Genomic DNA, 12,534 nt, shown 5'->3' with positions numbered 1-12,534 from the left:
ATAGGCCAGATCCCCAGCTGGTGTAAACCCATGTACTTCCTTCGGTTTTGATGCCAGTTTACACTAGTTGAGGATATGGTGTATTTTAATGCTCTCCCAACACCATGCTGAATCCAAGTTTTCTTACTTACCCTTCTTGGTAACTTTGTATAACGAACATAATCTTCTAGGAACATAAGGGCACCCACTACATCAGCAGGCATTTCTGGTATCTTCTGGCTATAATACACAAATGCGCGCGCACACACACACACAAATGAAACTCAAGCAGCTGGACATTGTCTTTTTGACTAGCTAAGATAAGTTTTGTTAAAAAAATACCAACCTCCCACATAATATTTATTCATGTAGGTCAGTGTACTGTGGGATATCACCACACACACAAAAAAGAGACTAGGACATGACACCTAAATATATGATTAAACATATTCTAATCAAATTACAGACTTTAAAAAAAAAAAAAGGAATGTTCAAATAAACTGAAAGTCCTACACAAAAGGGGACATTAAAATAAATGTGAAAAGAGATACCTTGTGCACTGCTCCATTGTTGAGCGAATAAACTGACCAATCAGAGCCAGAAATTGTTCAGTGTATCGTGAATGAAACTGTTTCAACAGAGTGAGGAGTCCAAGCACTAAAGGGGGCCAGTCAATTGGATCTGCTGGCTTTCTGCACACCATTCCTGAAAGGAAACCACCACATTTTCCCCTTTATTTTCACAAAAACATCCTTTATATCACTGCCAAACAAGAGTTATTCTCAAGAGGCTTCATGCTATTCCTGTTTTTACTTTTCATATGTTAGTCCCCGGGTTTGGGGGCATCAGATCAACCTTGTCAAATCCAACCCCAGCCACCCCAAATCCTGAAGGGCCCTCTCCACCTTGTAATTCATATGGGGCTGAAGACATGGCTTTTCACTCTAGTTAACAGTCATACAACTCCAAGGAACTAGATCCCAAGTTAGGTAGTTTTAAACTAACCAATAGGAAGAGCCTGAAAGAGGTAAGTTTCTAATTGGGGTGTAGCTTTTTAGAGAAAAGGGGTTAGGAGGAGGGGAAATACAGGGCTTACGGCACCTAAATCTAAAGAATGAGGAGCCATATTCTTATTTTCTCCTGCACTCTTTCCCCTCATCCTGTAGGGCCCAATCCAAAACCCAATTAAGTCAACTGAAGCCTTTCCATTGACTAAAATGGGGTTTGGATCAGGCTCACAGTTCCAAAGGTGAAGATGAAATCTCAAAACTTACCTCCCCATCTATTTAAGATGTACTTCTAGTATCTAAGTTCTCTGCCACATTAGCAGAACCCCGTAGCTAATGGACAGTAATACATTTTCTGCATTACTTTACTCATGTTAGGTGAAGCAGATGGTTGTGCATATTACCTATATTGTGTTTGGCCTTGTACATTCAATTATCACTGTTAAATATTTACAAAGAGGTCCTTTGTCACATCACGACTTACATATTGCAGTTAAACAGTAAGTTATAAATGGAGTTGTACATAGAGAGGCCAGAGAGGGTCTGGTTTGTGCTATATATAAAAACAAAAAATCTAGCCCATACATTTTAAGTCAAGAGCCAAATATCTTGAATACATCTACATTTACATAGAGTCCAACTGTATTTATGTAATAACAATTTATACAATACCTAGATTTTTGTTGTACTGAAGTTTTGGCAGCTGGGCAATCAGAAATAGGAAGTTGACTGTGGGGAAATATGGGAGTCGTTTCGTAGTTATATATATCTGGGAAGAAAAAGGAACACACAGTGTTTACATGCTTATCAACAGAAGCTACATGAGGAAACCAAAATAACATAGACCTTATTTGTATCAGAACTTAATGTATGTATTGGCTAATATCACACAGTAGCATGCATCAGACCTTATTCAATGGGTTATGAATGCCAGCTGCTTCCAGATAGGCTGTGATTTCATACAAAAGTGTGTTGTCTTCTTTAGGGTAAGGCAATGACGGATTCTGATAATGGGCTTCAATGTCAGCCAAGATTGCTCTAAAATGGCAAAAAGATAGAGATCAACTTTATCTATTTCATTATAAATGGACAGTTCAGTTAAAATAATAAATAAATAATAATAATAATAGGCAAGCCTGAAGTCATACTGCAATTGAGAAACAGGTCATATTAACAAAGTAAAAAGTTGCAGATATAGACTCTTGGAAATTGTTACAAGCAATAATCAAAGAAAAATAAACTGCTCTCAGTTTTTCAGATGCTCCTTTTACTAAGGGCATGTATTTCAGTGTTAGCACCAGCCAGGATCTGCACAATTAGAAGAAGTGAGAAAGCACAGAATATGGTGACATTTTTACATCACTGTTTATATCTCTTATCTAAGTTTGACTTGCATTTCAGATATATCCAAATATTGAATATATTCAAAAACTGTATCTTTTTATTGGCATTTAAATTAACAGCTAGTCGTGGCAACTATTGTTTCTGACTTTGCCAGTGGTTATCTGAATCCGAAACTGCCAAAAATTTGCCCACTTTTTTTTTTTTTAAATTTGGCTCAAGTCACAACAGCGATCACCTCCACCTATAATGCTATCAAAGCATGCTGCTTCTTACTTATTGAGATTTTCCAGAGCAGCTGCCAAATGCTTGGAGTCGAACCTGCAGGAGTAATTTAATTCATTGGTAATTTGCCTTCTTAAAATTTGCATCTGACCAACCTGTAAAGGGAAAATAAGTAAGTAAGTAAATAAATAAATAAATAATAAGGAAGTAGCGAAAACAATGTTTAATTTTTCAAAAAACAGAGAAAACACGTTTAACAGTAACCACTTACATTTATACAAAGCCTTTTATCCAGAGAGACTTAATCCTTTACAAACTGATAAACTATTTTATATATCAAGCATCTGCCCACCAACGAAGTTGCACCCTGCATCTAGGTGAAATGTAGCGGCCTTTCTATAGGCCAGAGCAGCTGCATTAGAGAGTAGTTTAAGAAAGAAATTTGAACTAGTGATTCTCAAGTGTTTTCATATTAGGGGCTATTTCTCAATATAGCAAGAGTTTCAAAGCACATCTACCCTCCTGTACTCTTCATCCTGATCCCTCCTTGACCTGTGCCATGTATACTGCTTGGATATATGACAAAAGAAAGTATTAAGGGGACAAGGTGAAAAGACCCGTGACGTGAGGGATGTAACCAGTTGATTATGTCATCTGATTTTGTATCTGTGCTATTTATTCCCTCGCCCAAATACTTAATCTCCTCTAGTTTCCTGCAGTCTTCATTGATCTTTAAGTCACTTTGCAGTTTGAGTCTCATATGTGTTTAATAATAGAGTCACGGGGTCATTGATTATGGTAAAATGTACACTAGCAAAACACCCACCAGACATATAAAAGTCAGCAAGACAGGGAAAAGAGGCGTTTGTTAGAGTTTAGCGGGTCAAACATAAAAGCTTTTGGATACCATCAAGAGATCCCTGGACAGAGCTACAACAAACTGCAAGTATAAGCACTTGAAAACTGTTGAATGCGTCACCATTGTGATGAAAGCAGCTCCGAGAGATCCTGCTTTATGCCTGAAGCTGAAGAAGTTATTTTAAGCCAGAAAGTGTTATTGCTCAAGTTGGTATTTGGCCCAGACACCAGGACTGAGTACCCCTCCCCTTGCAGAAAATGCCATGGGATCACTAATGACCGCAAGCGGCCAAAGTATAGGTTTTGCCTTTCAGAAACACAGCACCTCTAGCAATGCAGCTATGTGATTTGGAAATACTAACAAAGAAAAGATTCACCAGCAACACTTTAGGCAGCACCTTAGGATTTCCTTAGAGAACTCCCATCCCATTACTGACTTGGCTCAGTCCTGCTTAACATGTAATACACTACAGGATCACTGGAAGAGGCAGAACAATTACCGATTCTACTTTTCTAAAATAATTACATTAAAATATGTAACTGTGACAGTCTGTACCCCTATGTTCACCCCTTTTACAAGACTATGATAAATATTGCACAAAGTATGTCTTATTTGAAAACTCAATTTGCTGATCATTATTGTCCTGGTATAATATGTGCGGCAACATCGCATGTAAAGTTATAAGATTCCTCTGTATGGTATTACCAAGACTTGTTCCAAGTCTGGAGGGAGCAGCCACAAACCAGTTCCCCAAAGACAAAGGTTAGCCAATGCATCAGCCAGGTGTCAACAAAATCAAATTGACCATTGCCTGGTTAAGTGGCCATTTTTTGGCAGGAAAGAGGATGTGGGTGAAAATCTACATCTTGACAAAAAGTCAGCTGAGGGTTCCCGTCCACACAGACTTTCTGTCTCCTGAACCTCAGCTGGAGATGATTCTCAAAGAAGAGAGAAAGCTGTAAGAAAGAGGAGCAGATGCCCCAAATGATTCCTCCCTTTCTCTCTACTCATGGCATCAACAACACTTGAAGAACAAAGAAAGCAGCACTGGACTGGGGGAGGGATTCTGACTGAAAGGAATTCAGCCAGTAAGAATACTGAAATGTGGTGAATTTTGCTTTGAATTCACTTACCTTGTTAAGTTAGGGATTAGTTGTGTTTTACTTTTATTTTCATGTAACCAATTCTGATTTTTATGCCTCCTTACTTGTAATCACTTAAAATCTACCTTTTGTACTTATTAAGCTTGTTTTATTGTTTTATCTAAACCAGCGTGCTTGGGATTGAAGAGTTTGAGAAACTCCATTTGGGATAAGAGGATTTGTGCATATAATTTTCTATTAATAAAATGATGGACTTTATATGAACTTGTATCAAGAAGAGAGCTAGGCAATACAAAATTATGGGGAACGTCTGGGACTGGGAATTTGCTGGTGTTGCTCTGCTATGTAATGCATGAGTGGCTGGTTATAGCACTCATAAAGTATAACTGGGAGTAACTTACATACCGGAGGCTGTGTGTGAGTAGACCAGAATTAGTAGCTCTCACAGTGAAACAGTGTAAAAAGCACCCCAGGTTGGAGAACTGAGGGGGGACAGCTGTTCATCAGTCCAGATTGTACCCTGGGTAATGTCCCAATAACAAATACCACAGTTCCTGAAGTGCACTGTTCTCAGCAGTGGAAAAAAAAAGTTATAACAAATGTACCTTCATTATGGCATCAAGATATACAGCCCAGATCTTCTGAGTTTTGGCAACTGCTGCAGAATAAATTTTGCTAGAATTTGCTGCAACAAAGAAACGTCGAGTAAGTACATTCAGAAATCCTATAACAACTAGCTTTCCAGAAGCCTGCATCTGAGGCACTTACCTACAATTCCTTTGAGAGGGCTGACCACATTCATAAGAGATCTTAATGCTTCCTGTACAGTTCTGTCTCTTTGTATATTTTTCTGAAACATACTGAGGAAATTCTAAAAACAAATGAGCAGATATTACATACACACAAAATATGCTTTATCTTAGTAGCACAATATAGGGATTATAGCAATGAGATCAACGTTTTTTTAACAGCAATTGTGTTGTTATAGGGAGAGCAGGGTAGGAAAATTCTCCCGGACACAAGGCTAAAGAATATCATGGTTAATCTTTCTACTTCACTGGTATTAGGACACCAACCTGCTGCTCCCATTAGTGAATAATTCTTGAGGAACCAACCTTTTGCTTACCTTATTTAGCTTTTAAAGAAGTTCCCATTTCACTTATGCATTAAAATGTTTCATTCATTTTTTGCCACACCATAGTATTAATTTAAGCTGCTTTGGAGTTATTTGAATAAAGGACTTGATTTCAAGTATGGATGTCGTCAGAAAAAGATTATGTAGAATTGACACCTTACTTATTTAGTAAAAACAATATACCATTCAGCTAAGCACAAAGAATCCAATTTTTTGAAGAAAAAAAAAAGAAAAACAGAGGCTGACCCAAGGTCAACATTAAATTATACCAGGACACGAAAACGATACCCCTCTAGTACTTACTCCCCACACGTCACCCATTTAACCTGTAAACTACTGTAACAGCACTTAAACCAAAGCAACAGCTCTGACATTTTGTCCATCTGATATCTAGGATTTTATCTTTGTGAAGAATACCTGTTTGGATTCAAATGTGTTTGACACAAAAACTCTTCTTATAAAAGGCTGGCAAGAGTGATCAAACATTACAGTTTTGGTTTTTAAGTGGCAAATGCCCACTAAAACAAATTCCCGAGCACTAAGACAGAATGTTCCTTAAAAATGGAAGCTCAAACGTTACCTGCAGCTCCTTCACAATCATGAAGCAGAGCAGTCTGTCTAGACCATTCAGACCAAAAGTGCCTAAAGTGTCTTGAATCTCTGAGAAGAGGCGACTGTTAGTTACTTCCTGATGAGTTTTCATATCATACCATGTGTTCATTTGGTCAATGTAACAGGTGACTCTAAAGGAAAATTCAGAAACAAAACAACTTTTTTAGAAGTGCTAGGTGCAGTTTCTAAGAGGCCCTTGTGCCCCGGAATCTCTTAGTGCCAATTAGCACAGGGCACAGAAGTGCATAAGGGTTACATGGATCCCCTGGGTCTGGTATCTATATACTAGTTCACTAAATTATGTCATGTAAGGTTTCTAATGAAAGCCTGCATCACACTGATCCTCAATTGTTGTGAAATGTATGTATGGATGATAGATAAGGAGTTGTGTGTGTGTATAGGCACACACAGAAAATTATGTTCTTAAGGTCTGTGGCTTGGGGCTAATCACCAAAAGGTGAGAAACAGGTTTCTTTCATGTAGACGATGTTTCTCCATTGTCTGTCTACATGTAATTGAGTATCATATACTTTACAATGAATTTCTATTTACAGTCTGAGCAAAATGCTAAGCACATGATTGCAGAAGTCTGCTGCAGTTTCCACGGTAAACATCTGATGAAGTGAGCTGTAGCTCACGAAAGCTCATGCTCAAATAAATTGGTTAGTCTCTAAGGTGCCACAAGTACTCCTTTTCTTTTTGCGAATACAGACTAACACGGCTGTTCCTCTGAAACCTGTCAGAATTTCCAGGGGAGATCCTAAAGAGGAAAACAGAAGAAGCTGGGGTTATCAGTTTGTAAGTGCCGACACTGGATTTTTCGACTATAACTGCAGAGACAGAGATAAACTCTGCAGCTTTGCACTGAGGAGGTAAGAGGACAGAGTGCTTGTCTCATGAATGGAAGATCACAGCGAAGTCTGGCTGTCAATATGCTGGAAGGATTTAGGGTGAGCTTTTGCTCTATATGACATGACAGTGTCTTGTTAGTTAAGTTTAGTCTCTAGTATGCGTGTTATGATTTTATTTTACATATAATCCTTTGTTTCCAATATTTCTGCTCACTAACATTTGAATCTCTGTTCTTGGTTAAATAAACATACACTTAATTTCTCTACAAACAAATCTAAGGGCTGTGTGTCAAGCAGAGCTGTGTTCTACAGTGGAACTGGTAAACTAAGCTGTACTTTTCCTTTGGAAACAGGATCTGGTAATTCTGTGAGTGTCCAGTGGAACAGCAGCTGGGCACTCCAGGGAGATGCTCAGAAGAATCAGGGGTTGGAGTGTGCCTACCGTTAACCTGTACAGAGACAGCAGGGCCTGCGGAGGCCTGGGAGGCAGTGCTCGTGTTGCCAGAGGCTGATGGAGCTGGGGAAACTGACCCAAAGCAGGCATAAACAAGGCTTCCTCGTGCTAAGATCAGGTGGTAGTGAGGTGACTCACAACCCTGGGTACCCCCAGGAAGTGCTACAGACCTAGGTAGCAAGTTAAGTTACTCAGACAGACATTAGACATGAACTGGCCATAGGTGCCAGACGATCTCTGGGCACTCTCTCCGATGCCAAATCCTGCCACTCTTACTGGGTCCGTGTCATCTTTTTTTTTTTTTTGGTAACACTTTAAAGCATTGTTCCTGGGCTAATCTTAAAAGTACAGGATAGATTTAGGAAAGTTCTTTCTTCTGAATATTTAAACAGCAGAGACCACCACCAAGGAAAATGTATACTGATTACAAGGGAGAAAATACGTCAGCATTACAAAAAGGGGATTCAAATAATGCAGTGCATGAACTATAATGCAGTTTGAGACATATGGTACTCACTTCGGGTCTGTGATCCTCAGTATTTCTCTGCAAAGCCGACCAATAAATGTTATAGATTCATCCACAGGTGTGAATTTGGGTATTGGAATATGGGTGGACTGGTATATACTTTGCCAGTCTTGAATCTGAAAAACACATTTTAGAATAATTTTTCAACTCTATCCTTGGTCCCTTTCAATTTGGCTTCAGAGAATTATTTTGCTTTTCTTGAAGAACAACAGTGAACAGGAATCTGTACAAGCGAGATCGAAGAGAAGTGGTAAGGAAGAATGGGGCTAACATGAATAAGGACAAGTAACACTAGAAGATTATATCTTCTGCTTTTATACAGAGTATGCATTTGCCCTCTTGCTAGCTATGTTCACAACTGGGGGTCTCGGCAGCTGTCCAGATTTTGTCATGATGATCAGGTAGCAGCCGTATCCAGTGCAGCCTAACTATTCTTCTAGGATATGGGGGTTAAATAACGGCTGGGCTCGTTTGGTTTATTTTCTGTTACATTTCAATTAGTATTTCTTGTTTTTTTGGGCAGAGTGTAGGGAGGAGAGGAAGGGTTATTCTTGATTTTATTATTTTATGACTGTATTTTAAAATCGTCTCAAACTATAAGATCTTTGGGGAAGTGACCATTATTTTGCTTCGTGTGTGTACAGTGCTTTGCATAGTGGTGTCCGGATCGCTGAACAAGCCAAAAAAAGCACCAATTTTTTCCTTCTATGTGTCCAGCATATGAAGTTGATAATCAATCTCAATTTTGTCTGGATGGAGCGTGCATAATTAATTACACATTCACTCATGTGGCATGAACGTCCAAATTTAAAGACATTTATGAACTGTAACAATCTTGATCAACCAGCATCACTGTACCTTTGTTCTTAGGAAGTTATTGCACTCCTGTTCCACGTTATAGTTGATAATGCGGGACACTTCTTCTTGCCAAATCTTTAAACCATAAATGTTGACATAATCCTGGATGTACTCAAAAGATCGATGGAATCCGTCCATGGTAGCTGCCATGTCTTTCAGTTTTGGCATCAGTTCACTTGGCTGTAGAAAAGGAGATCAGTTAAAGAATCCTGAAGATGCAGTATACAAAAGGAATAGATAATGACTTGTTTTTAAGTGTTACAGTGGAAAACAACCTAACAAAAGTTCAAAATGTGGTCTATTTAGGCTTTCATACCGTGCCAATCTAAAGGGCATATGGGCACCAGAAGTGAACTGTTTTAAGAAACTTATAAAGGTTAGTTGAAAATTCAATTTATTAACACAATCATAATATGAACTGAAATGTTCACAACTTCCAAGAGTCATGTCCAGATTACTAAACCTCCCTTTCCAGGAACAACTGAGTGCTTCACCACCACCTAAAGCAGCGCAGGGAACTGTTTTTCTTAGATAGACCCTTTATGTGGGCTGAGTTATATTATCAGCTGTTGCAGGACAACAAAGAACTCTGAACTCTGGGTTGGTAGGTAAGTGAAGAAAGGAATTTAAAACAAATTTGTTGCACAAGTTATATCTACTCTTACAGATTCCCTTAATGATGTGTGATTTCAGTTAACTGTATTTCAATTTCACATTAAACTTCTTAAAGATAATATGAAATGCTTTAAGATGTTCATTACCTACAATACACAAACCTATGTGTACAAAGCTAGAAGCTATTTGAAAAGGTCCAGTACAGCAAGTTCCACTCAAGTTCACATACAGAAAGAAAGTAACAAAACCAACTCTACTTGTACAGCACCTTGGCTCTAGGGTTAAAGGTGAGTCCCCTGTGAAGAGCCAGAGCTACTCGTTTGACTAGCTCCTTCCTTATTCCATCCTCTAACAACTGCTTTGGATCCACCTGGGTAAAAAGAAACACAAGATTCCTCAGAAAGTCAGAAAAAAGGATTTACTAAACATACAAGTATTTAATCTAAGAAACATGATCATGGCTTGAAGTGTGGCAGCAAGCGAGCTTATCAAACACTGGTGAACTGTGTATTATGTGCCTCCTCTAAAGGGAGAGAATAACTTCTAATACTTTGAGCTAATAGAGTTACTTCTTTAAATCAAGGGGTTTGTGCTCAACATCCTAACTTTAAACACTGTTGATGACCTTTGGGAAGGGAATGTTATACATGCGGCGCAGCAGAGCACACGTAAGAAGTTTCTATTGTCTCGACGCTGCTGGCAGTAGACTTGTTCTTTATGTAGGAAGAATGGATCCCACTCAGATGAAGAAACTGCTCTTTAAAAAGGCTTTATAGCAAGGGTTCTCAAACTAGGGGTCGGGTCTCCTCAGGGAGTCACAAGGTTATTACACAGGAGGTCGCGAGCTGTCAACCTCCATCCCAAACCCCGTTTTGCCTCCAGCATTTATAATGGTGTTAAATATATAAAAAAGTGTTCTTAATTTATAAGTGGGGGGGTCGCACTCAGAGGCTTGCTATGTGAAAGGGGTCACCAGTAAAAAAAAGTTTGAGAGCCACTGCTTTACAATAACATTAAATGTAGAATAAATGCACCAAATACTGAAGCCCTTGGCAAGTCTGTGCTCAGTTGGAGTTGTGGGCATTCAGCACCTCTAAAACTTAGGCCATTTATTTAGGTGTCCAACTTTAGGCACTCAGGTTTGAAAACTTTGGTCAAACTATTTCCTGTTTCTCTTTGTTTTTGCCTTGTAAGCTTGTTTGAGTGCTGATTTTTGAGAATGTTATGGTTAAGTGCTAAATGATTTCAAAGAGTTACATCCACTGTGACATTACCTTGATGATACCAACCAAAGTAGTTTTCATCATAAGGATACCTTCGGTGAAAATTGAAATGGCATGGGTTAGCTTGGCAACCTTTAATGAGAAGAAAGGAAACTAATAATTAAAATGTAACAATAGTTCAGGTACAATCACTGCAAAATGAAATAACTAATCAAATCAATTCTTGTTAAGTGCGAACTTCCTATTTTACAGCAAAGTCATTGTCGCACTTTTTAATAGATGTGATTTACATCAAAATGGATTAGTTTTTCCTTTCATGTAAATTCAAGTGGGTCTTTTAAGAGCAAACCAAGAAACAAAGGTGTTTCTTAGAGGCTTAATAACTATCAGGGAGATTTTCAAAAGGCACGAATGACAGGTAGATGCCTTGCTCTGTCTAGGTACACAATTCAAAGTTATGTAAAATGGAAGCAATTGTTTGGGAGTCAAAATGGTGACACTGCTTTAAATAAACTGTTTTTAAATGTCATTTCACAGTAGTGACTGTTGCCAGCAACAGGCCCAATCCAGCAGTCCTTATTCAGACAACCCTCCTGTTGACTTAATAGAATTTAGTGATTTTGGTCAATGGTACAATTTTTACATTTCTAGTGCACTACTATTAATAATCAGATAGAGAGTACGCATGTGCTTAGCACTGCATGATCAAGTAAGGCAGACTTTTTCCTGAAAGAGCTTAGAAGCTAGTTGAGACAACAGGGTTGTGAAGAAATCATTACTGAAGGCTTTGCGGAAGAAGAGCATTTTGAGGAGGGATGGGAAGGAAGAGGAATTACTACTTGAAAAAACAAAACAAAATCTCCTCTATCTTAAGGTTTAAAGATGGTGACTAAACCCAGTATGCCAATCTGAATTTCAGCTTAATGTGAATGCACCAGACGTTTGTATAAGTTACATGAAAATAATGCAGATTTCAGATGTCAGGGTAGACCTTGACTGAAAGCATCAATCAGATGCAATGACTATGTGAGAGATTTATACTTTAGGCCACATGCTGTCGTGTTGCACATGGAACTCCCGCTGAGGTCAGTGAGAGTTTTGGTAAAAACTGCAGGAAGGACACAGTAAAAAGAACAGGAGTACTTGTGGCACCTTAGAGACTAACAAATTTATTTGAGCATAAGCTTTCGTGGGCTACAGCCCACTTCATCGGATGCATAGAATGGAACATATATTAAGAAGATAGATAGATATACACATATACATACACACACACAGAGAACATGAAAAGGTGGAGTAAGAGGCTAATTAATTAAGATGAGCTATTATCAGCAGGAGAAATATTTTTTTCTCCTGCTGCTAATAGCTCATCTTAATTAATTAGCCTCTTACTCCACCTTTTCATGTTGTGTGTGTGTGTGTGTATATATATATCTACCTACCTACCTACCTACCTATCTTCTTACTATATGTTCCATTCTATGCATCCGATGAAGTGGGCTGTAGGTCATGAAAGCTTATGCTCTAATAAATTTGTTAGTCTTTAAGGTGCCACAAGTACTCCTGTTCTTTTTGCAGATACAAACTAACGTGGCCGCTACTCTGAAGGACACAGTGTATATTACAGTGCTTATCTATAGTTATATTTTAAAGAAAGTGATTTTAGTGTTTGTGAAAGTTGCCAAACTGTCGGCAGTGGAGAATTAAGTCCTCTATCCACAGAACAGCTTCGATCCAAATAGCAAC

General features: G+C 38.5%; 1 protein-coding gene across 6 annotated transcripts in view; it reads right to left on the bottom strand.

Moving 5' to 3' along the window:
- WASHC5 (WASH complex subunit 5) overlaps positions 1-12,534 on the bottom strand; it is a 72,057-nt gene that overhangs the window by 38,495 nt on the left and 21,028 nt on the right. For all 6 annotated transcript variants that reach the window (XR_012666881.1, XM_075124942.1, XM_075124940.1 and 3 more), the window contains exons 17-28: positions 10,840-10,920; positions 9,834-9,935; positions 8,951-9,130; positions 8,084-8,208; positions 6,230-6,392; positions 5,283-5,385; positions 5,120-5,199; positions 2,604-2,707; positions 1,895-2,024; positions 1,659-1,755; positions 531-684; positions 132-219 (exon numbers count right to left, since the gene is read on the bottom strand). Coding sequence is in view for 5 of the 6 variants with exons in the window: in XM_075124942.1 (XP_074981043.1) it covers positions 132-219; positions 531-684; positions 1,659-1,755; positions 1,895-2,024; positions 2,604-2,707; positions 5,120-5,199; positions 5,283-5,385; positions 6,230-6,392; positions 8,084-8,208; positions 8,951-9,130; positions 9,834-9,935; positions 10,840-10,920 (1,407 nt within the window). In the remaining variant the exon portion in view is untranslated. The remainder of the gene's footprint in view (positions 1-131; positions 220-530; positions 685-1,658; positions 1,756-1,894; positions 2,025-2,603; positions 2,708-5,119; positions 5,200-5,282; positions 5,386-6,229; positions 6,393-8,083; positions 8,209-8,950; positions 9,131-9,833; positions 9,936-10,839; positions 10,921-12,534) is intronic.

Source organism: Caretta caretta, chromosome 2, assembly GCF_965140235.1.
Source record: "Caretta caretta isolate rCarCar2 chromosome 2, rCarCar1.hap1, whole genome shotgun sequence".
Taxonomy (NCBI): domain Eukaryota; kingdom Metazoa; phylum Chordata; order Testudines; family Cheloniidae; genus Caretta; species Caretta caretta.
Note: the sequence above shows the minus strand (reverse complement) of the source record. Positions and strands in the feature narration are given on the sequence as shown.